This window comes from Rhincodon typus, chromosome 1, assembly GCF_021869965.1.
Source record: "Rhincodon typus isolate 14 chromosome 1, sRhiTyp1.1, whole genome shotgun sequence".
Taxonomy (NCBI): Eukaryota; Metazoa; Chordata; class Chondrichthyes; order Orectolobiformes; family Rhincodontidae; genus Rhincodon; species Rhincodon typus.
In genome coordinates, this window is record NC_063332.1 from 172,257,837 (window position 1) to 172,283,941 (window position 26,105).

A 26,105-nucleotide genomic window follows, 5' to 3' on the forward strand; every position below is an offset into this window, starting at 1 on the left:
GGTGCGAGCAGAACATGGGAACCGGTGCTGCAGCAAAGTGATGTGCTAGCACAGGGTAATGAACAAGGAGTAAAAAAGTATACTCAAAATTCAGAATGGCAATCAGTGACAGTGATTTGAAGAAGGCCGTTGACATACTAATTTTTATTATCACCAGGAATATCTCTTCCATCGTGTAGAGGTGCACAAAGTTCTGAGAGGCCTGGACAGGGTAGAGAGGGAGAAAGATTATCCCAACTAGAGAACCAAGTGTCTTTGTTTTAAGGTACAGGTTTAAAGACAAAGAGCAGGATGTTTAGAGGAGATTTGAGGAAGGAAAAAAAGACAGCTGGAGGGTATTTGGAACTCACTGGTTACAAAGCTGGCAGAAGTAGAAGCCCTCAAGACTTTTAAGAATTATATAGATGAAATGCCATGGCAGGCAAGGCTATGGGCTGTGTGCTGGAGAATGGGATTAGAATGGATGGATGTTTGATGAACAGTGCAGACATGATGGGCAGAAAGGTTCTCTACACACTGTAAAAACTCAATGACTCCTGTGAGGTGACCCAATCATTCCAGCTTAAACCCAAAGAGGAACACAAATTTTTGCTGGGGCTTTGGCATTGATAGTGCACACATTTATCCTCCAGTTGGCATCTCTTGAGTAGAAGGGTTTAGCAGAGCGCTTTGGCTGCTTTCTGTTGCTCTGTGGTGTCACAGCGGATTCTCTGAAATTATGTATCACTGTAATGGGCCATGTCTTGTTGAGGCAGGCTCAAAGGGCATGACTGAGCCCTCTCTTATGTTAAGCTGGTTGTAGAATGGTCAGAAAAGATTGACAGGACATTGCCAGGGTTGGAGGGTTTGAGCTATAGGAAAAGAGTGAGTAGGCTGGGGCTATTTTTCCTGGAGCATCAGAGGTTGAGGGGTGACCTTATAGAGGTTTATAAAATCTTGAGGGGCATTGATAGGGTGAATAGCCAAGGTCTTTTCCCCAGGGGTGGAGGAGTCCAAAACTAGATGGCATAAGTTTAAGGTGAGAGGGAAAAGATTTAAAAGGGACCTAAGGGGCAACGTTTTCATGCAGAGGGTGATGTGTGTATGGGATTAACTGCCAGAGGAAGCAGTGGAGGCTGGTACAATTACAACATTTAAAAGGCATGTGTATACTGAAAGGAACGGTTTAGAGGGATATGGGCCAAATGCTAGTAAATGGGACTAGATTAATTTAGGATATCTGGCATGGACGAATTGGATCTAAGGGTTTGTTTCCATGATGTACATATCTATGACTCTGACTCAAAGTAGTAGACCCTACCCACCATGAGACAGGCCTCTCTAATTTCATTTTTCATACTCTCTGTTTTTTTTTGGATTGTTTTTTTAAAAATCTGTTTCAATTGAGATCCTTAAGGTCTAAGTGATGGTGAGTTTGTGCTTAGAAGCTAATCATTTCAATCACCTAAAATTTCAATCAACTGTAATTTACACTCTCTTGCAACATAAGATCCAGCAGTTTTCCTTCCCTGATTGCTGACAATAAAATAAGGTAAATGATGATTACATCATCTCACATCTGGATGTGGATAGCTTACAGGCAAGTTGGGTCATCTTCAGTCCAAACGGTAGAACATTGCAAATCCTTAGCAAGTGTGAAACATGACAGATGACCTTCACAGCTAATTGCTTATGCAGGCACCAAGTTTCAGGTGTACAAGTACAACAAAGAAAGTCACGATGTAATGGACTTGTCTTTGTTTTTAACAGTCCATAATAAGTCCATAAGAAATAGGAACAGGGGTAGGCCATTCGGCCTCTCGAGGCTGCTGTACTATTCAATAGGATCATGGCTGATCTGACATTCCTCACATCCACTTTCCTGCCCTTTCCCCATAATGCTTGATTCCTTGACTGACCAAGAACGTATAAATCTTAGCTTTGAATATACACAAGGACTCTCTGTGGCAGGGAGTTCCAAATACTTAAACCTCTGAGGGAGGAATTTATCCTTATCTCAGTCTTAAATTGGCACCCCTTTATTCTGAGAGTATGCCCTCTGATCCTAGACTCTCCCATGAGGGAAAACACCCTCTCAGCATTTATCCGGTTAAGCCCCTCAAGAATCCTGTATGTTTCAGTGAGATCAGCTCTCATTCTTCCAAACTGCAGTGAGTAGAGTCCCAACCTGGTTAGACTTTACTCATAAGACAATCCCTCCATTCCAGGGATCATCCAAGTGAACCTTCTCTGACAAAATAATATCTTTCCTTTAATAAGGCAACCAAAACTGCTCCCCAATGAGTTTTCCCCCTCTCTGGATCCATGATGACTTCTGAGAGTCCATTCCCTTCCTCACCAAGTTGTTCCACTCAAGTAACTATTCTTGATTTACAAGGAGTACAGTGAGAGTCACTAGCTTATTCAATCATACCATTTGTCTCCTCGCCCAATGTCACACTTCTTTGGCTTTCAACAATAACCAGTAACCTTGACCACTTTTCATCAGAACTGTAGTGGTAAGGTGTTTAATGTACAACATCCAACTCAGCTCCATAAGTAAGAGAATAGCTAAGAATCACTCAAACGATTATTTTTAATTCCACCTCCGTGTTCAGGACATTTTCTATAGTGACATTACTGTCTCGGGAATCATCGGTTAAACTGATCTTGTCACTGATGCCCAGATCTCATGTACAAATGAAAGAAATGCACATTCTTGTTATTGCAACCATTGTACCTCTGTGACTTTCTCCATCTGGTATCTCATTCAACATTCTAAAGAACAGCTTAAAGGGGGTTGGGGGTGGGGAGTATTTAGAGAAGCAAAGTGGTTTAAGGAGGAGCTTAAGGTCCAAGATCTCTGAGTGCATGGCTATAAATGACAGAGCAGTTCAAATTGGGAAATGCTCAAGAGGTTGGAATTGGAGGAGTGCAGAAGTTTCAAAGGGATGCAGGGGTACAGGAGGTTGCAGAGAAAGTGAGGAGTAAGGCCATTACTTTGCACGTTATGATGTCCAGTTTTCTCACTGAGAAATGATGTATGTGGCAGCTGCAGCTGAGAGAGGTAGGGGGAGAAATTTACTTGTTTTACCTGCAGGGATCTTTCCTACAAGGAAGTACACACACCTCTCTCCTGTTTATTTAAAGTTCACACTTTCAGCTGGGCTGTGTTTTCTCTACGCTCTGTCACTCATTGCCGCCCGTTTGCTTTTCCCCAAAACATTGTTTGTTTTAACTATCCTTTGTGCAGCAACTGGAGAAATTGTTTAAATAATTTGCCTAAGCTGCTGCTGTTCTGGTGCAGAAAGGCAGTGTGAGTCCAAGGAGAGAAGCCAGGCTGTAGGGCATGTGTTAAAACACACACACACACAAAAAAAAGAAGGATTTAACATGATTATGGATGGGCTGTTACTTCTGGTTTATTTTTTAATGCAAAAAAATGCAACCACAGGTCTAGGAATTTAAACTTTGAAGAGAATTCTGTGACAATGAATGGAAGAGGCCATTATGTATCTAACTGCTATTAGTGGCAAGCATTTTGAAAGAGAGAGAAGACAATTGAATTTTGAGGGACCGTGGCCAGTTTTGTTAGACGTTATTAAGTCCGCCTCAGACTGAAAGCCGCCCCTTTCTCTCTCTCTCTCTTTCTCTTCCCCCTGAGTTTAATGGCAGGGTTTGGCAGGCAACCTACTGTGAAGCTGATTGATGCCCTGAACATCTGAGGGGCTTTTTGTGTTCAGCTGCTCACTATGAGGGGCCTAAATGTGTGAATACTTAAATAAGGTCAGACCTTATCACATGTAATCCGTGCCTGAGAGAAAATCAGCAGTGACAAGCAGCCCTGCATAGCAAGCAGCACCAGTGAGAGAGAACATCATTTGTACCGGTGCTCCAGGCAAGTCACAGAATTTCTGTCTTTCTCCTCTTTCCTTCCCTGCTTTAACTCTCTCTCTCTCCCTCCCCCATTCCCTCTTTCCTTCTCTCTTATATACTTCCCCTCTCATTTTCTGTTTCTCTCTTGTCTCTCTTTCTCTCATTCCTTTCCTCCCTTTACCCTGTCTTCTCTCCTTCCTTTCCCTCCTTCCCTCCCCCCACTCGTTTTCCTCTTCTATTCCCTTTCTAAGTCCCTTCCTCCCTTTCCTACCTTTCCTCTTTCTCTCCCTTGTGCTCTCCACCCTTTCCCTCCTTCCCTACCCCTCTCCATTCTCCCTTCCCTCTCCTTTTCCTGTCTTATCCTATGTTCCTCCTGCTCGTTCCCCCTGCCACTCTTCCCGTCCCTCCCTCCCTCCCTCCCTGCGCTCCTTTCTTCCCTCATTTCCCCTCCTGCACTCCCTGCAAATCCTCTATGCCCCCATTCCCCCTTTGTCTATACTCCCACACTGTATTCCCCTCCTCCCTTTCCTAGCCCTCCCTCCGTCCCGCTTTATTCCACCTTTTATTTGTCTTGACATCAACTTGGCGGCATTTGGAGAGCAGAGGGAAAGGCTGATGGGCTAATCAAAGCGCAGGGACTGTTTTGTTTGTAACAACGTAATAGAGTTTTTCAGTGGGAGGTTCACTCAGATTTATCTTGGAGGACAAAACCATGGGTGACCTGGAATCTCTTAGCAGGACTGGAGTGGAGTGGGAACTTTACTGCTTTTGGACTTTTAAAAAAGTTTTGCCTTTGCTGTAGCTGACAGCTTCAAGGCACCTCATTGAATTGGATTCTGCTCAAGCTTCTCTCTGCCCCACAGGTCAACTCATGAAATGCCACTGAGGTTGGGGGTGGAGGGGAGAGACTTGGTTTCATCTAAGAATGGTGCAGTCCATATTCCTGTCAGCGTAATCCATTCCTGTGTCAGATCCTAGGTGCCCTTTCTCTTGTCCTCACCCTGAGGTGACCAACTGAGTTCTAACTGGTGACAGAGCCAGTTTATAACAGCCCTGTCTTTCACATTCCCACCACAGGCCTGTCACAGAGCTGGAAAAACTGTTTAACTGAACTGAACTACAACACTGAAACTAGCTAAAGGGAAGCAGGAGGAACTCACTACCCAGGGTCTCCGTGTTCAAAGGTGATGGTTTGGCTTGCAAATCCAAGTTGGCAGATTCCTGTTTCGATGCTCGTGCTGTTATCCCTACAGATTGAAGGTAAGCTAATACAACAGTCATACTCCAATAGTGAAGTTGCAGCATTTTGTTTCCAGGCTGTTTTGCTGTTTGATCATTCTGAGATTTCAATAGCAATGTCCACGTTCTCCTGGCATAGAAAAGCTACCCTCAGTTTTATTGTGAATCGTTCATTTTTGATGGTTTTCAGGTTAATTTAATCAATCTTACGAAATTATTTTCCATCAGATATTGTACAATTCACTTTTACTAGACTGGGGTTTTAAACTTCTTCCAACACAACAGCGAAAGCAAACACTTAAAAGGCAAGTGTTCTAGTAAATCTCATGAATGATTGTTCATTTGGTTCTGTTTCTGGGTGTCTTTGCCATTTTCCTTTCAAATGAATACTGAACGTGGCTATGTTCAAGATGTAACGAAGAACTGATATGCAAGTGAAAGCAAAAACCTATGTTGCTCACAGTGTCTCTTTTAATCATTTTTTTTTTCCTCAGCAGGAGAGTTTGTGTTTGTAAAAAGGCACAATAAAACCTGGCACTAGTCTTAAAATAATACCTGGACACAGTAAAGGGAGCATCAATGTCTAGTAAAAGTATTTTGTGCGGCATGGATTGTATTGGTATCTGACATGTCGAAGTCTCTAGTTCCGTTAAATAGTGACTGGTGCAGTTTGACTCACTGTATTGTTTTTCTATTTTTGTCTAAAATTGAACTGCATCTTGCTGTACAATGCGTCACACTGGTGTGCCTTGCTGAGTGATATGCTGTAGACTGTGCAATCTTATCACAGTCACTGTGATGGTGAAAGCAAGCAATTAGGCTGCAAGCACTTTGGAATGGGTCATTTGTAGATTGCAATCCAGATTTTGGCTGAGTTCTGTGTTGTTTTCATTTTGCAATGTGCAGAATGTAGGATTATAATAACTATGCACATCAATGGCAACATCTGTGTGTGATGATACCAATTGTTTGAGTTGACAGTCCATGCTGTATCTATTGAAATAAAAATTAAACTGTATTTCCAGACTGTGAGGCAGATCATCAATATATTCATATGATATGCAAAACGATTTTTCACATGGTGAGTGCCAGATCTCAGGGGAACTCGCTGACGAGGGAACGTGGATTCCTGGTGGGATGGCAAGGAGGAAATGATTCCAGAGTGGTGGAAAAGATTTCACAGATCCTCAGCAAGGGGAAGTTGCTCCAGTTAAGCTCTTCCTTCAGTTGCTAACTGTGCTGATTTTCCATAGCAACTTGCTGCTGGGTTTGAATTAGACTGTGTGCTCTGTCACAAGATAACAACTGCTCTTAAAAATCCACGAAAGGGAGTAGAGAGAGAGGAGACACTCAAATGGTGTGAAACCCTACATATCATGTTTTAACCTTGCAGAGAAACAATTTCCGTGGATCTGTTTCTAAAGCTAGGAGAACGTTTTAACAAGTTGCATATATTCTGAAATCCACTTTTAAATAAAATCAGCATGAGCCATTTTTATTTGAGCATTTCCTTTAGTGAGATTTTTCAGTGAATTTGAATAACACATACAAGCCTCTTCTGACTAACGTTAAAACGGTGTTCACTTAAAAATGATAGTTTCAGTGTGAGGGGACAGTTCTCAATTGAAGGTTGTGGATGGCGATTCTGTACGGTGTTTCACACAGATGTGGAGAAAGGGGGGGAAAGACGAATGTGTGAATTCTTCTGCTCGCCTTGTCTGATTTGTCTCGGGTTTCTGAAATCTTAAAGGTTCAGAACGTTGTTAGAATCACAGATGAGTCACCTTGCCCTTGTCTGTATGCATTTTAAAAAATAAAAGTTTTGATTGACAATAAAAAGTATTGAAATTTTTAAAAGACGGTTTGACTTGCCTTCATTACCTGTAAATGTGACAATTTCTGGCTGACCTCCCGTGTTTTATAACCTAGAGGTCCCAAATTTCAGCTGTCCCTGTCTCAAGTCATGCAATCCTCTTTCCCCTGTCATCCCTGTGCTTGCTGGCCTACGTTGGCTCAACTGATTTCAAAATTCTTGTCTTTGTTTTTACCTTGCTCCATGGTCTTGCCACCTCCTTATCTTGTAATCTGCCCTACAAACCTCCCAAGATCCTCTAATTCTGGCCTCAATTATAATTGCTCCATTGAAGGTGACTTGTGTGTTCAACTGCCTAGGCCCAAAGCCTGCAATGCTCTCTCCTCCTTTAACACACTTTTCAAATCCTACATCTTTGACCCAACTTTTGATCATCTGTGCTCACATTATCTTCCATAGAATCCCTACAGCGTGAAAACAGGCCATTTGGCCCAACAAGTCCACACCGACCCTCAGAGCATCTCACCCAGACCTATCCCCATACCCTTTCCCTGTAACCCTACATTTCCCATGGCTAACACACCTAACCTGACATCCCTGGACACTATGCGACAATTCCCATAGCCAAGCCACCAAACCTACACATCTTTGGAATGCAGGAGGAAACCCACGCAGACACGGGGAGAATGTGCAAACTCCACACAGACAGTCACCCGAGGCTGGGATCGAACCTGGGTCCCTGGCGCTGTGAGGCTGCAGTGCTAACCACTGAACCACTATCTTGTGCAGCTCCATGTCACGGTACTCCTGCAAAGTGCTGGGAAATGTTTTATTACGTTAACTTAAGACTGAGATGAGGAGGAATTTCTTCTCTCAGAGGGTTGCGAGTCTTTAGAACTCATTGCCACTGTAGGGACAGAGTCCTTGTGTATATTTAAGGCCGAGATCGATATATTGTTGATCAGTCGGGGAATCGGGAGTTACGGGGAAAGGGCAGGAAAGTGAACATGAGGGATGCCAGATCAGCTGTGATCTGCTTGAATGATGGAGCAAGATTGAGGCGCCAAATGGCCTACTCTGACTCCTATTTCTTATGGTGAAAGATGCAAAACAAATATAAGTTGTTATTGTAGGTGTTTTTTTCCCAAGCATTTTTTCATTACTGTGTAGTTGGAATTCTCACTGTCTGCACCCCTAGAAATTGGATGCTAATCCAGTGCACAAAAAAAGATTAGGCGGTATCCCTAGAGTGACAGTGAAACTTGACATTGTGCTATGAGTTAAAAGGAAACATGTATGGCAAAAACATAGTGGTACCTCTTACAGGCACAAAGTAAAACCCTGCATTGGTGCCAATGGCAATGTCTGCATATGGTTGAAATTCACTGCTAACTCTGCTATCGTCTTTAAGTACCTGCAGCAGTGTGCTCATGTGCAGCCAACTTTTTGCAACATGCACAATGTTCTGTCTTTAAGTCTTTAATTGCGCAACATTTCCATCCACAGGAGTGGAATCCTAACAAGAAGGAGGCTGAAAATTTTGTGTCCCTTTTCAATCCTATTAATGGGATAAATAATGTCACTGAAGGTCTCTAGCTTGAGATAGCACTTATAAATTCACAGTAGTTAATTTTGAAGTTAGATGAGTCACAATCCTATTCAGAGATGGAGCAGTCTCGATGGGCCAAGTAGCCTGCTCCTGCTCCTAATTTTTATGTTCATGTGAAATTCTTCTGTGAAATACTTCAGGACTTTTCCACCACATCGGCCCTATAAAAATCCATGTTATTTGTTGTTGTTGAAGCGGAGTATTTAGATGTTATTTTCTCTTTTTTAAGAAAAAGTCTTTGAAAGGAATGAAGTGGAGTTTACTTCAGTTATGAGAGTTGTTGCAGATATAAGTATCTGTTGTTACCTTTGGATACCGGCCCAGCCGTCTAACTTTGTCTCCCACTTGTAAATGGCCTTGCAGCTGTTAAAGAGTGCAAGGAGTGAAGCTGCTCTTTCTTTGACTGTGCGTCAAGATGTTCCTTTAAATTGTGTTTCTGTGACGCTGCTAATTGAGTTCTCAACTAGAGTTACAGCTCGTGAGCAGCCTCTGGGCCAGAAGGTTATCGGCTCAAGCTGGGGCACTAGCAGCTGACTCTCCCAGGACAGCACCGAGGGAGCACTGCACTGTCACTTTCCTGAACCCGAGAGCAAGGTGCTGGGAATCTGAAAGGTGAGTAGAATGCATTGGATATGCTTAGCATTCCCACACCTCTAAAACTACAAAGCAATGAAAGGTCATCTCATTTCATTCTCGCAGATACTGCCTGAGAAGCTAAGCAGTATCTGCAAGGGTGAAAATCAGATGGCCTTACATTGCTTTGTAGGATCTAATGGGTACATATCAATTTGAAGTAAATGCAGAAGTGTGGGGAGGGCAGGTTAGTTCAGTTGGCCAGAGCCATATGCTTAATAAACACTGAGAGTGTGGCTTCAGTCCTCATTCCAGCTGAGGCTATCCCTGGGACTTGAGGCTTTTCCTTGTCCATAAGTGATATTATGAGTTGGGGATGTGAGCCAAGATTAGCAACTCTCGGATAACAAGGGTGCAATAGAGAGAGGGGGAGGTAGGGGAAGGGGAGGAAAGGTCTGTAATGGGTTATGATGTGGAGGTGCCGGTGTTGGACTGGGGTGGACAAGGTCAGGAGTCACACAGCACCAAGATATAGCCAACAGGTTTATTTGAAAACACAAGCTTTCAAAACACTGCTCCTTCATCACGTGAAGTGGCCATTCACTTCACCTGACAAAGGAGCAGCGCTTTGAAAGCTTGTGATTTCAAATAAACCTGTTGGACTGTAACCTGGAGTCATGTGACTTCTGACTGTAATGGATTATACAGTGGGAGCAATAAAGCAGACAATGGCACATATCGTCTGTGCGATTAGAGTTATAGTCTAATGGCGAGACTGCTAATATTAATAATGTTAGACGATGCCTGATTGTGTTGGGCTGGGACTTGATGGAAGAATTTACCTGTGAAATCTTGCTGTGCTATGTTTCTGTATGTAGTTTAATCAGTAAAAAATGTTACTAGTTTGCACTGGTAAAGTGTCCGGTCCTCATCTGTCTGTAGCTCCTGGAACCCGTTCCATGATATTCTAACCATTCAAGGGGCAAAGGGTATAGTAATTGGCCAAATAAAGACAGAAAAGATAGCTCTTGAAGAACTGTAACTGGCAACAGAAGATGGGCCAGCAAGGATGAAGTGTTGGGGTATATAAGCATATAAGAATTAGGAGCAGGAGTGGGCCATTCAGCCCCTCGAGCCTGCTCCATGATTTAACACAACTATGTCTGATCCCATCTCATTCCTGCCCGCTCTCCATAACCCTTCAACCAGGTACTGATTAAAAATCTACCTTCTCCTCAAATTCACTCAGTGTTCCATTATCCATTGCATTCTGGCGTAGTGAAATACGAAGATTCACGGCCCCGTGAGATGAGTAATTCCTCTTTATCTACCGCCACTTATCCTAAGACTGTGACTAAGTGTTGCTTGTTGAAGTGGTAGTGGCATAACGTTAATGTCAGTGGGTTTGTGATTGGCCTGATGAACTGGGACAGTAGGATCAAACCCCACGGGTACCAGTGGAATTTCAATTCAGTGAATACATCGGTAGTCAGATTCCATAATGGTGAGCTTGAAATCATTGCCAGTTAGTTTATCCCTGCCCTTTAGGGAAGGAAATCTACCATCCCTTAGCTGGTCTGGCCCATATGTGACTCCAAACCCATGGGTTAACTTCTGACTGCCCTCTGAAATGGCCCTAACAAGCCACCCTGATCGAGATCAAAGGCAACAAATGGTGTCAGTGATAGCCACTTCCTGAGGTGAAAGAAAAAGTATCCAATTCAGCAACATTTGAATCCCTGAGCCTCTGATTCAACAATAGGAGGGTTACTCACTGAGTAATCGATATACCAATCATTGATCGCTACCTGCTTAGAGAGATAAATACTTTCAGAATGTATTTGTAGTTGTGTGTCTGCTGTGATTGAGGCATTTCCTATTGAGAACTTGTTAAATTCCAAACCAAAACCCCGGGAACTAGTGTCCGACTCACTTGCATTCTCATTCGTAGCCAGTTACTAATTTTCCCAGCTCCTCGGGATAGGTTTGGGTGATGGAGAGGCTGAGAAAATTTGGAAATGTAAACTCAGGATCAGTCCTTCCCACGTAACTGTGTGTTTCCCAGTCTTGAAATGTGCATGCAGGCAACATTGGGAGGTGAACTAATATAATTAATGGGCGTTTCTACCATTGCCATTGTCACATCAGCTCATCAACTCCTGAATGGTGAGAGCAAACTGGGTGGGGGTTGAGGGAGGTGTCAAAGCATCATTGGAGTAGCCACTCAAAGAGGCAAAATGGAGAGAAAAGTGATGACCTCTGGACACCCATAGGGAAATAGTTGTACTATTTGCTTGTCGACTGTAGGAGGATCCACTGGCTAGAGCCAGGTGTGAGCAATGTGCTGGCTGTCTCATCAGTGGCATGGTGCAGTTTAGCTCAGTTGGCTGAACAGCTGGTTTGTGATGCCAACAGTGTGGGTTCAATTCCTAGACTGCCTGAGGTTGCTGTGAGGGATTTTCCTTCTCAACCTCTCCCGAGGTGCGGTGATCCTCAGGTTAAACCATCACCTCTCTTTAATCAGAGAGCAGCCCTCTGGCCTGGGAGGACTATGGTGCCTCCTTCATCTCCATTTACAGTGTTTTTTGTGCATCTGCTAGTCATTCGTCACTTCAGTCTTCCCACATCCTCTGATCACCCTGGTTCAACGAATGGCCCCTTAATTGAACCTCCCTGGGAAGATTGCACCCAATCTCCAATGGCATATAAAACTGAGTTCCCAACCAGTCTGGTATTGACTTCAATGGGAAAGTACAGCCCCAAACTTGTTTAATTGAGCTGAAACCATGTGGTATATCATCCAAGGGGATAAATTGCGACCCATTAATCTCTGTACACAGGTACCAAAGCCACAAGTATTCTAGTTACTATTTACCACTGTGTCCAACAAAACTGCAATTATCAAATAAAGCAGATTAGTCTTTTACAGTTAATATTAAATCAATTTTAAACAGTTCGACCATGGGCAAATAAATTCACACGTGCAGATGAGCCAAACACAATTTGTTTAATTCTGGTTTATACAAGGTGTTAATTGCCGACCTTGTATAAACAGGCTTTCTTTTGACGAAACTGTTAGCAGATAATTAATTTTACAAGTTCACAAACACTCGGGCAAAGCTCCGACAAAATCAGCTTTGATGGATTAGACACTGTGTCATCATAGGTAACAACCTTTTCTGTCGACAGAGCCTGTTTTCTCAATTCTCAAATGACTAGCGTTCCAGGGGAGGGCAAAGAAAGTGTTTCAAAGACATTCTGAAGCTCTCTTTGAAATTGATATTCACGATTTGGAGGACCATGTTTTCAGAACGGCAACAATTTATCCATCAAGCTGCATCACAGTTCTGAGGCTCAATGTCTTAACAATGAGGCAGAGTAAAAGGAGAGAAGGAAAGAAAAGGGATCAATTCCTACTCTTCAGGTCCCACTATCTCATAGGACGACCTAGCCCATTTACTTGAAGATTTGAGGCTCAAAAATTAGGCCTGTCCAGACCTGAGGGCAGAAATGTGTGACCCCCAAGGATAGGGAGAGTCAACAATGAAAGCAACATGCCCATTTCCACACCCATCCTCTCTGGCTTTCATTTAGAGCCATAGAGTCATATAGCACAGAAACAGACCATTCGGTCCAACCAGTCCATGCCGACCATAATCCCAAACTAAACTAGTCCCACCTACCTGCTCCTGGCCCATATCCTTCCAAACATTTCTTATTCATGTGCTTATCAAAATGTCTTATAACCATTGTAACTGTACCCGCATCCACCACTTCCTCTGTCAGTTCACTCCACACATGAACCACTCTGTGTTTAAAACAAAAATTGCCTCTCATGTCTTTTTAAAATTTTTCTCTTCTCACCTTAAAAATATGCCTTTTAAAAATTTACATTCATGAATTTCTGTTGTCGTGCCAAGTATTCAGGACATTTGCATTGAACAACAGTTCAACCTGGTTCCAATAAAAATATAAACTTTTAGAAGCATTTGGAAGTATTAATGTTGCTTTTTACCTTTATCAAAGAGGCATGTAAGGAAATGGACCATGTCAGGTGGGCAGTAGCATTATTGAGGGCATCTACCATGGGCATGGTGTGGGTAAGATGTCAGATTAAAGCATCCTCTGAACTAAGAATGTCATTTAGTCTAGCCCAAGGACAACACCCATGACTGCTTCTTTGTGAAATGATTTTTGTGTCTGAGTTAACTTGTGCTATACAGTCACCAATTTAGCTGGGAGCCTTTTATCTTCAAGAATTTCCTGTAAACTTGCATTGCCAAGTGACATAACATCAGCTTCTGGTGCAAATCTTTGCCCAAACTGCCTCAGTGTTTAGTTCTTCATTTAACGAACTCCACACCATCCCACCCAAAGCAAACCCAATGCATTAACACGAGTTTCCAACAGATATTCTCACTCAGGGACTTAGGTCAGTTCAAAAAGGCCAGTACACCCATCACTTGTGTAACTTAAGTGACAAAGTAGACCGAACATCCATTTGCTGGGTGAATCCTTCCCTGATCAAACTTTTACCTTGAACAGAAACAGAAGTTGCTGGAAAAGGTCAGCGGGTCTGGCCGCATCGGTGAAGAAAAAAAATCAGAGTTAATGTTTTGGGTCTGGTGACCCTTCCTCAGAGGAAGGGTCAGCGGACCCAAAACATTAACTCTGATTTTTTTTCTTCACCGATGCGGCCAGACCCGCTGAGCTTTTCCAGCAACTTCTGTTTCTGTTCCTGATTTACAGCATCCGCGGTTCTTTCAGTTTTTATTCAAACTTTTACCTTGAATTGTGATTTAGGAGTTCTGATCAAAATAAGAAATGAGTCAGAGATGCAGTCCATTCATGCACTTTGTTGAATCATAGAATCCCTACAGTGTGGAAACAAGCCCAACGGCCCAACACGTCCACACTGACCCTTGGAGGATCCCATCCAGACCAATACCCCTATAACCCACCTAATCTACACATCCCTGAACACGATGGGCAATTTAGCATGGACAATCCACCTAATCTGCACATCTTTGGACTGTAGGAGGAAACCGGAACACCCAGAGGAAACCCACGCAGACACAGGGAGAATGTGCAATCTCTGCACAGATAGTCGCCTGAGGCTGGAATTGAACCCGGGTCCCTGGTGCTGTGAGGCAACAGTGCTAACCACCGTGCTGCCCCTTCCATGGAATAATGCTTCTTCCAAAGAAGACTCAAAACACTAACTCTGTTTCTCTTACCATGGATACTGCCAGACCTGCTGAGTTTCTCCAGCAGAATCACAACTACTATGGTCATTCCCCTCAACGTGCCTACACCGGTTATATTATTTAGTACCAATCTCCTGCCTTTTGTCCATATCGCTGCACACCATTACTACCCAAACAGTTCTCGAGTGTTCTCAGAGCCCTTTCAATTGTTACTTCAGATCTTCACACCTGCATTGCTTTGATTGTTCATTAACTGGCTGTCCTGAAAGCCAATGTTTCCTTACTTTACTCTTTTCCTGTTCGGATTTCTGAGTTCTGGCACGCTATATTTAATTGGAAGCAGAAGTTACACAGCTGAAGATGACCGTGCATGCATGGGGTTTCCTGGCAGTCAAGCAGCTTACAGGGAATGGTACTGTCAGCTATATACATACAAATATAATTACTCTGAATGTTTCAATGTAGATCTGAAACCCTTTCAGATGCTGATTGTTGTCTGAATGCAGGCAGACTGTTTCCAGTTGGGAAGGCGTCACCTCAAGGTGAGGTAGAGAGCGAGAAGTGAAACGCAAGAGAACAATTTCTCATAGGTACAGCACAATAGTGTATGGTGTACAGCCACAGAACGGTGGAGGAAGACTCCTGTCTATAAGGAAAATGAGACAGCAAGAAGTGTGAGCCTGGCAAGGTGGTGATTAGTTTTCCAGCTACATATCCAGAGTCATCCCAATCTACAAGAGTTATTTTAAGCAAGGCTGAGAAGTCACCCAGTTACACAGTGCCTCTCACAACCTTAGGATGTCACAGAGTGATTTACAGCCACTGAAGTATTTTTGAAGTATAGTCACTTGTAACGTAACAAACATAGCCGAGGTACTTTCCCCTCTAAGCAGCGCATGCTCCTCACTTTGAACTGTTTTAGCTGCTCCTCTGCTGTTATAGATCGTAGAATCCCGACAGTGTGGGAACAGGCCCTTCGGCCCAACAAGTCCACACTGACCCTCAGAGCATCCCACCCAGACCCATCCCCATCCCCATCCCCCTATAACCCACCTAATCTACACATCCCTGAACACTGCAGGTAATTTAGCATGGCCAATCCACCCTAACCTGCACATCTTTGGACTGTGGGAGGAAACCGGAGCACCCAGAGGAAACCCACACAGACACGGGGAGAATGTGCAAACTCAGCATAGACAGTCGCCCGAGGGTGGAGTCGAACCCGGGTCCCTGGTGCTGTGAGGCAGCAGTACTAACCACTGAGACTGGATGAAAGCCTGGAACCACCTCCTGAACAGCATGGACCATAGACTGTCGCTGCTCAAGAGAGTGTCTCACCATCTTCAAATGCTGGCTGCCTTTGGAACACCATGAACAAATATTGAACTGTTTTGATTTTAGCAGCCCTGGCTAGGCCAATATATATTGTCTAGCTTCTTGATTACCACAGGATTGAAAGATTATTGGCTATATGCAGGAATGTAAAATTGAAGTCAAAATCAGTTCAGCTGTGATCTTGAATTATAGGCTGAAAGGTCCCAGTGGCCTAATCTTGTTCCTCATGCATGTATTTGTAGATTGCCAAGGAGACTTCTTCAACTGTTTCATAGATTGCAACAATTTATAATTCAGGAGAAAAATCGGTGCGAAATTTCAAATGATCACAACGTTCTTGGGTTTGTCGTATGAGTACAAGATGAAAAACTTCAGCACCATGTTGTATAATGTCATGATTCTGAAGGGGTTAATAATCAACTTACATTGGCTACACCCATTCTACAGTCTGTGGGTAGAGACAAGTAGTTAGCTCCCCAAGGTCTTTGTAATTTTGTCCGAGTAAATGTAATTGCAATTATTGTTAACATGCAGTAAATCGTCTTGTAATTTAAAAGCAATCCCTCTCCTGTAGATACTCTACATTGATGTATCTATACCACTAATCACTAGATTGGCACAAGACAAAGCAGAAACAAATGAGAATTGGTGGCAGCAAACTACCCTTACTCAGTATAACATACAAGTAGAGGTGGTAATTAAATCCAGGAGTAGTCACCTGGAAAATACCACACTTCACTCTCTCTTTTCAGTAATATTCAAATTCTACACTAACAAGGGACCTGTTAATATGGCATTGGTTCAAGACCCAACTGACTAGGAATGTTTCCAGCCTTTAAAAAGAGGCTTTGAATTTCTCTCTGGGTTTGAAATTGAACGCAATAGGAATCAGTCAATGTGATGAAGATTTTGAATGTTACCAGACTTTATTCCTTCCAGTCTGGCAAGTAATCCTTTTAACTTGCATGAAAATTAATGGCACATCTTCTGTTAGTGATGGTGATACAGTGACAATTTATTGGCTTCAGTCACTTCGTACCCTACACTTCAAAAAACTTTACAGTTTAGCATTTGAACCACTAAACGTATTCTGAAAAAAAAAGTTGCATTTTGATTTTTGTTTTTATGGTCTGCTACAGCATTAAATCGTATGTTGTAAAACAAGGCTTTGCACACTGGTACACAGTAATTTGACCAGGGTGAAAATAGGAAGGATTATGAGATAAAGAGATTCCTCATCACCTACTTCACTGAAGTTTTAATGTTTGGGCTGTAAGTAAGCATAGGTTGAGCTTACAGCTCCGAGTCGGAATAGAAAGCTGGTGGAAGAAGTCTATTTGTATTCAAGATAACAAGGTGTAGAGCTGGATGAACACAGCAGGCCAAGCAGCATCAGAGGAGCAGGAAGGCTGACGTTTCGGGCCTAGACCCTTCTTCAGAAATGGGGGAGGGAAGGGGGTTCTGAAATAAATAGGGAGAGAGGGGGAGGCGGATAGAAGATGGATAGAGGAGAGGATAGGTGGAGAGGAGACAGACAGGTCGAAGAGGCGGGGATGGAGCCAGTAAAAGTGAGTGTAGGTGGGGAGTTAGGGAGGGGATAGGTCAATCCAGGGAGGACGGACAGGTCAAGGGGGCGGGATGAGGTTGGTCGGTAGGAGATGGAGGTGCGGCTTGAGGTGGAAGGAGGGGATAGGTGGGAGGAAGAACAGGTTAGGGAGGCGGGGACGAGCTGGGCTGGTTTTGGGATGCAATAGGGGGAGGGGAGATTTTGAAGCTTGTGAAGTCCACATTGATACCATTGGGCTGCAGGGTTCCCAAGCGGAATATGAGTTGCTGTTCCTGCAACCTTTGGGTAGCATCGTTGTGGCACTGCAGGAGGCCCAGGATAGACATGTCGTCTGAGGAATGGGAGGGGGAGTTGAAATGGTTCGCAACTGGGAGGTGCAGTTGTTTAGTGCGAACCGAGCGTAGGTATTCTGCAAAGCGGTCCCCAAGCCTCCGCTTGGTTTCCCCGATGTGGAGGAGGCCACAACGGGTACATCGGATGCAGTATACCACATTAACAGATGTGCAAGTGAACATCTGTTTGATGTGCAGGTCTTCTTGGGACCTGGGATGGGGGTGAGGGGGGAGGTATAGGGGCAGGTGTAGCACTTCCTGTGGTTGCAGGGAAAAGTGCCGGGTGTGATGGGGCTGGAGGGGAGTGTGGAGTGGACAAGGGAGTCACAGAGAGAATGGTCCCTCCGGAAAGCAGATAAGGGTGGGGAGGGAAAAATGTCTTTGGTGGTGGGGTCAGATTGTAGATGGCGGAAGTGTCAGAGGATGATGCGTTGGATCCGGAGGTTGGTGGGGTGGTACGTGAGGACGAGGGGGATTCTGTTTTGGCTGTTATTGCAGGGAGGGGGTGTGAGGGATGAGTTGCGGGAAATGCAGGAGACGCGGTCAAGGGCATTCTCGAGCACTGAGTGGGGGAAGTTGCGGTCCTTGAAAAACGAGGACATCTGAGATGTACGGGAGTGGAATGCCTCATCCTGGGAGCAGATGCGGCGGAGGCGAAGGAATTGGGAATAGGGGATGGCATGTTTGCAGGAAGGTGGGTGGGAGGAGGTGTATTCTAGGTAGCTGTGGGAGTCGGTGGGCTTGAAATGGATATCGGTTTCTAGGTGGTTGCCAGAGATGGAGACAGAGAGGTCTAGGATGGAGAGAGAGGTATTAGAGATGGTCCAGGTGAACTTAAGGTTGGGGTGGAAGGTGTTGGTGAAGTGGATGAACTGTTCGAGCTCCTTGTGGGAGCACGAGGCAGTGCTGATACAGTCATCAATGTAACGGAGGAAGAGGTGGGGTTTAGGGCCAGTGTAGGTACGGAAGAGGGATTGTTCCACGTAACCTACAAAGAGGCAGGCATAGCTTGGGCCCATGCGGGTACCCATGGCCACTCCCTTTGCCTGTAGGAAGTTGGAGGAATTGAAAGAGAAGTTGTTGAGGGTGAGGACGAGTTTGGCTAAGCGGATGAGGGTGTCAGTGGAGGGGGACTGGTCGGGCCTGTGGGACAGGAAGAAGCGAAGAGCCTTTAGGCCATCTGTATGGGGAATGCAGGTGTAATCGGACTGGACGTCCATGGTAAAGATGAGGTGTTGGGGACCGGGGAATTGGAAGTTCTGGAGGAGGTGGAGGGCGTGGGTGGTATCACGGACGTAGGTGGGGAGTTCCTGGACCAAGGGGCAGAAAATGGAGTCGAGATAGGTGGAGATAAGTTTGGTGGGGCAGGAGCAGGTGGAGACAATGGGTCAACCAGGGCAGTCAGGTTTGTGGATTTTGGGAAGGAGATAGAAGCGAGCGGTGCGGGGTTGGGGAACGATGAGGTTGGAGGCTGTGGGTGGCAGGTCACCTGAGGTGATTAAGTTGTGGATGGTTTGGGAGATGATGGTTTGGTGGTCGGGGGTGGGATCATGATCAAGGGGGCGGTAGGAGGAGGTGTCGGAGAGTTGGTGCCTGGCCTCGGTGATGTAGAGGTCAGTGCGCCATACTACAACTGCGCCTCCCTTGTCCGCGGGTTTTATGGTGAGTTTGGGATTGGAGCGGAGGGAGCAGAGGGCTGCATGTTCTGCGGGGGAGAGGTTGGAGTGGGTGAGAGGGGTGGAGAGGTTGAGGCGATCGATGTCTCGACGGCAGTTGGAGATGACTAGGTTGAGGGAGGGTAGGAGGCCTTGGGGTGGTGTCCAGGAGGAGGGGGTGTGTTGGAGGCGGGAGAAGGGGTCAGTGGGGGTGGGGGTTAGGCTCACGGTTGAAGAAGTAAGCGCGGAGGCGGAGGCAGCGGAAAAACTGCTCAATGTCCAAATGTGAGCGGTATTCGTTGATGTTTGGGTGGAGGGGGACAAAGGTGAGCCCTTTACTGAGGACTGACCGTTCGTCCTCAGTAAGGGGGAGGTCTGGGGGGATGGTGAAGACTCGGTAGGGCTGGGTGTTGCTGTCTCCTCTGGAGCTGCTGGCTGTGGAGGCGGTGGGCGGAGCGACGTTGGCGTCGGTGGTGGGCCGTGCGGCATCGACTGTGGGTGGAGTTGCATCAGCGTTGGCTGTGGGTGGAGTTGTGTCCGCGTCAGTGGTGGGCAGAGCGGGTCAACCCAAATTTTGTCACTGATTCTGAGATGCCTGGGGCTCTTTTCTGTAGCAAATCAAAGAGTTTTTTTTAATTCATCCATGAGATGAAGGCATTGCTGGCTAGGCCAGCATTTATTGTCCATCCCACAGGGCAATTGAGAGCCACTACATTGCTGTGGGTCTGGAGTCACAATAGGCCAGACCAGGTAAGGATGGCAGTTTCCTTCCTTAATGGGCATTAGTGAACGAGATCAGTTTTCTCCCCCCAACAGTCAACAACAGATTCATGATCATTCTTAGATTCTTAATTCCACTATCTACTAACCCAGGTACCCCACAAAATCACATTGGTCTCTGGATTAACAGTCCTGCGGTAATACTACTAGGCCATCCCCTCCCCTCGTTCACTTGGCTACATATGCCTTTCATATGGCTTCCTAACTAGATAATGAAACCCCATTTTCCTGCTTGTACGCCCTTCAGTGAAATGCTGAGGTTATTAACTGCTACATCTGCTGTACTAATGATGCATTTCATGACCTTTGATGACGTTTGGAGGACACATTATGTAATTCAAAAAGTGATAATCACCATTCCGTGAACACTCTGGCTTATTCTTAGAAAAGTCTCGATACTGTAAATATATTGTTATCTCCAGCCTCCTGTTATTCTGCTCTAGCATGTACCATCTGCTGTCCTTATGATGACACATAAATCTAGGTTGTCCCCACATCGAATGTAAGTAGCATTTTCCTGATTGCCACATTCAATTGTTTGTGTTGGAGTCATAGAATCATACAGCGTAGAAACAGACCCTTCGGCCCACCATGTCCATGCTGACCAACAAACGTCAAACAATACTAACCCCATTTACCTGCACTTGGTCCACAGCCTTCGATTCCCTGATGTTTATAAAGCTCATCCAGATGCTTCTTAAATGTTGTGAGAGAGTACCTGCCTCTCCCACCCTCTCAGGCAGCACATTCCATATTTCTAGCACCCTCTGGGTGAAACATTTTTTCTTCTCAGATCTCTTCTAAACCACATACTCCTCACCTTAAACATACGCCCTCTGGTCTTAGACATGTTTGCCATGGGAATGAGATTCTTATGATCTACCCTGCCTATGCCTTTCATAATTTTGTATACCTCACTCAGATTCTCCCTCAGCCTCCTCTGCTCCAAGGGAAACAAACCTAGCCTATCCAGTACATAATAAAAACCGAAAGAACTGTGGATGCTGTAAATCAGGAACAAAAACAGAAGTTGCTGGAAAGGCTCAGCAGGTCTGGCAGCACCTGTGAAGAAACAAATCAGAGTTAACGTTTTGGGTCCGGTGACCCTTCCTCAGAACTGATGGCTATCCAGTCTCTCCTCAGAACTGTTAGAAAGTAGTAAGAATGAATATATTCCATATTAGAAACTACAGCAATTCCGTACAGTTCAGTCCATTTAATCACTACGCTTGTATTCTAGAGACATTGGCACTTCACCATCATTTCCTGGTTTGAATCACACATTCTGTCGTGATTGTAACTAAGGCAGCCAGGTGGACTTTGTAGAATATGAGTTCCCTGACTGGGGATCTTAATCAGGGAGCCCTGGCTGACAGATATAAACAGGAGTGTCATCCTGTTCACTCTGAGGGCTGGCTCTGAGGGAGGTGAATCAATGTCAAGGACTATCCACGTGTAACTGGTGTGTGACTTGGTGATGGGATACCGGTCTCTGTGGAGCTTTCTCAGTGGTGACGAGAGAGAAGCATGCTCCTGAAGAAATTCACTCGCAACAGTTGTCTTTGAGTTGGGGTAAGCATTTCTGGCACCCTGCCGTTATTTGGGAATCTTGACTCATTTGATCCTGCCGTCGAAGACTAGGCCCAGTATGTGGAAATAATGCATTGTTTTTTTCTGGGCAAATGACATTGAGGCAGATGAAAAGCAACGGGAAATTCTCTTGAAGGCTTGTGGACCAGCAGCTTTTTTGGTTATTAGAAGCCTAACTTCCCTTGAGGCACCAGATACTAAAATCTTTTAAGAGTTGACGAATTTACGACACCAAGCCTCCTCTAATTCTCAGACACTATCGGTTTTACTTGGCTATTCGAGAATCAGGATTTTTGACTAGGTTAAAATGACTGGCAGAGGCATGTGGCTTTGGTTTATCTATTAATGAGATGCTGAGAGATCATTTGTTATGTGGGATTAATGATGTAACCATACGAAAGCACTCACTAGCTGAAGCCCAACTGGACTTCAAACAGGTTACAACTGACTTTATCATTGCAAAGTGCAGCAAGTGGGGCCTATGAGTTGCGGGGTATTCTGATGGAAGTGGACACCCCTCGCCAGGCTGAGTGAACTCGGGGAACACCATTTGAGTGAAGGCAGTTGCATACCCTCACTCAGGACATATCCTGAACGGAGAGACTCTGGGTCAGCCCACAGCAAAACCCCAAAACAAAACCAAGCCACAGCCAAATGGTTGGATCCAGGCCAGCAAGCCATTGTAGTTGCTGTGGTACGTGGACTTCAAACAGCAAAGAGTCCTACGAGGCCTACAGTAAGTAAGAGTACTCATTAGCTGGTATCCAGGAGAGTGCACACCCTGGAAAGTCCACCTCCATCTGGTTTGGAACAGTGAAATTGCTCAGCAACATCTAAATCAGAACCAATCAAAATAAACGCTTTGTTAAAAGGTCACCCGATTCTAATGGATGTTGATACTAGCATGGCTGTATCAGTGATCGCGCAACCAGTCTTTAACAACATGCACTTTGGACTCCAACCCTTAAATTTGAGCAAGACCTTGGCTAGACATAGAACCTAAACCAGGGAACCTTAACAGATTAAGGGAACAACTTTGGTTCCGGTCTCTTATGAGAAGCAACTGGTTCAGTTACCACTGATTTGTGGTAAAAGGCTCAGACCCAAGCTCGATGGGGTGAAATTGGTTGAGAAAGATTCAACGAGATTGGCTGCCTAACTGAGGTCCTAATTAAATGCCCAGAAGATTTTCAGAAAGGTATAGGGACTATCAAAGGGGCCAAGGCCACTTTGCATGTTGACCAGGAAGCAAATCCATGATTCTGCAAGGCATGCCCAATGCCATTTGCCTTATGGCTAAAAGTAGAGGCAGACATCAGGCTAGAAAGTGAAGGAATCATCAAACCAGTCCAGTTTGTGGAATGGGCGGCACCGGTCGTACCAATTGTGAAGCCCAACAGATGGGTTTGCCTTTTTGGACCTTTTAAACAAATGGTAAACCACTTCTCGCAGCTGGGTAAATACCCAATCCCTCACATCGAGAACTTGTATGCAAAACTGGCAGGGGAGCTGTCCTTCACAAAGCTGGATATGAGCCGTGCATTCCTGCGGTTGCAGTTAGATGAGGATTCCCAGAATTGTGCCACAATTAATACCCATAAGGGTTTGTGCCAATATATGAGTCTGCCATTTGGGGTCTCGTTAGCCTGCGCAATTTTTTCAGCAGATGATGAAGAACATTTTTGTAAGTTCTACACCAAGTAGCCATGACGTGCTAATAACAGGGAAAGCCAATAAGGAGCACTTAGAGAATTTGGACACAGTCTTCAGATGTTTCTCCCAGGCCGGCATACATCTTAGAAGGGAAACGTGCATGGTCCAGGTGCCCCAAGTGACCGATTTGGGCTACAGAGTCAATAAGACTGTGTTCCACCGGTTGGAAGATAAAGTGAGGGTAATCAAAGATACCTGGTTCCCACATCCGTACCAGAGTTTCGGTCTTTCCTTGGGCTGTTGAATTAGTATGGAAAGGTAATATATAACCTGGCCTACATCCTGGCACCGTGGCATCAATTCTTAAACAAGCGTCAGCCTTGGAAATGGTCACATAGCCAAGCCATAGCTTTCGGGGAATTGAAGAAACAGCTATTGTCCTCTAAGCTGTTGACAAACTATGATCCCAAGTGAGACCTGGAATTGACATGCGATGTCCCCCCATGTGGTATTGAGGCGGTATCAGCTCATAGGTCGCTCAATGAAGAGAAATGCCCAATAGATTTTGCATCCAGGACATTGACTTATGCAGATCGTAAACATGCCCAGATAGGGAACGAATATAGTGGTCATATTTGAAGACAGAAAATTTCACCAATATCTTTATGGATGTAAATTTGTAATAATAACAGACCACAAACCCTGACTAGGTCTACATAAAGAGGACAAGGCAGTGCTGCCCATAGCTTCAGGCCAAATTCAGCAGTGGGCTCTAATACTAAGTGCATATAATTACAAGTTGGAACATTGTCTGGGAGGCCAGGTAGTGAATGTGGATACATTGAGCCACATCCCACTGGCAGATATACCACCGGTGGTACCGCCACTGGAAGAGTCCGTAAAGGTTTTAAAGTTTTTGGACACACTTCCAGTCACAGCTGATAATGTCAGATTTTGGATGCCGAAAGATCCGATTTTGGTAAAACTGAAACAGCTAGTGGCGATGGGGGAAACCAAAACACCGTCACAACCAGAATTGAAAGCTTATTGGACCCGGAGAGAGCAGATCACAGTCAAGGATGGCAGGGATTTCCAAACTGAAAATGTTGATGAGAAGTTATGTCTAGTGGCCAGGGCTAGATGCATTGATGGAGCAGTGCCCAGAGTGCCAACAAGGACAAAAATTACCACCAGCAGCTCCTCCACATTCATGGGAATAGCCGGGTAAACCATGGACTCAGATACACTTCAACTACATAGACCCTTTCATGGGCTCAATGTTCTTCGTCATTGTGGGAGCCCACTCAAAGTGGCTGGATGTGAATAGAGTTCATTTGTCAGACATGGTGTCAACGATAGAAACTCTGCGCGCTTCTTTTACGATACATGGACCCCTGGAAGTGTTGGTCACAGATAACAGGCTATCATTTACCAGCAGGGAATTTCAATATTTCTAAACTTGAATATAAGGACAACTCCATCCCACCCACCATCCAATGGCAGAAAGATCAGTCCAAATTTTGAAGGCATGCATAAAGAGACAGCCTAAAACTTCATTAGATACCAAACTGTCCCAGTTCCTATTTGATGATAGGACCACCCCTCCTACAACTACAGGGATAGCTCCAGCAGAGTTGCTAATGGGGAGAAGACTCCACACCAGGTTAAACCTGATCTTCCCGGACATGAGGGGACAGGGTGAAATGGCATCAGCAACGCCAACACAAGACTCCATTAAGCGAGAGAGACCATTTACTTCAAGGGCTGTAGTTTGGTGCAGGAACTCCGGGAGTGGAATGGCACTGCAAGGGTAAGGGGCATGGTCGATGTGAGGTCAGGTCCAATGATGTATAAAGTTCGGGTAGGTGAAGCGGTTCTGAACAAGCACATGAACCAAACGAAAGCTGCAAACTCGCAAACAGCATGGGAGCAAAACATACGCAGCTCCTTGATAGCCTTTCTGAATGTTCCGGAACCCATGGGTTCTCCCTCCCGGTCAAACGTTGAAGGTACCTCGGAATGCGAGATGGACATGGTAGATGTCACCACCTTGATAGATTTGCCGTCTGAAGAAGATCTACTGTGCGATACACACCACCCATATCAGAGGCAGAGTTGGAGAAACCTGACCCGGTGCTCAAACACCCCAGCAGGAGCTACAAAAGAACAGAACCAGCCTATCTCCTCAGACTCAGAGGGGGACGGACATAGTGATTGTAATGAGGTCAGCCAGGTGGACCTTTTGGAATAAATCTAGTCCAATCAGGGAGTCCTGGCTGACAGATAGAAACAGGAGTGTCAGACATCGTGTTCACTCCGAGAGCTGACTCTGAGGGAGCTGGAGCAGTATCAAGGACTCTCCACATGTAATTAAAAGACGAGTTAGTGATGGGATACCGGCCTTTGTGCAGTTATTTCACATTCCTTTGCTGCTTGCTCCACCATTTGAAATTATTAGAGTTCCATCGTTTGCAATGATCAGTTCTGGCCTTCTGAATCAAACTGTGCAGATTTAAAGAGTGGGTTTGGCCAAGGGGTGAAGGAAGCAGCTCTGTCAGGACACACCACAGTAGAATGTAGATTCCATTAGAACAAGTGAGGCTCTTGATGCCTTCTTCAAGGTTAGCATCCCCAGCTCAGCATCTCATCCAAAAGACACTGAGGGGAGATGGCATGTGGCTCTGTGCCTGAGCTTCTCACTTGAGTGAGTTCCTGCTTTCAATATGTCACTATGAGGAGCTGCCAAATGGAGATCACACGTTTCCGACAGGAACTAAGTGAAACCCCCAGGACTAACCGCCCTTGTTTGGTAGGGCCTTATTTTTATTATTTTTGTTTGATAGATGGAAGCTGAGACAATCCCAATCACTCTTTTACTGTTTGTTGGGGAATGAGAG

The 26,105-nt window shown here is 45.0% G+C and overlaps 1 protein-coding gene across 3 annotated transcripts in view; it reads left to right on the plus strand.

The window, feature by feature from the left end:
- Positions 1–4,434: 4,434 nt before the first annotated feature.
- Positions 4,435–26,105, plus strand: part of bmpr1ba (bone morphogenetic protein receptor, type IBa) — a 110,070-nt gene continuing 88,399 nt past the window's right edge. For 2 of the 3 annotated variants that reach the window (XM_048602703.1, XM_048602723.1), the window contains exon 1: positions 4,666–5,115. In XM_048602703.1, the coding sequence (XP_048458660.1) occupies positions 5,043–5,115 (73 nt within the window). In that variant the 5' untranslated portion in view covers positions 4,666–5,042. Of the gene's footprint in view, positions 4,513–4,665; positions 5,116–26,105 lie in introns of those variants that run through there. The other variant, XM_048602694.1, reaches the window with a different exon arrangement.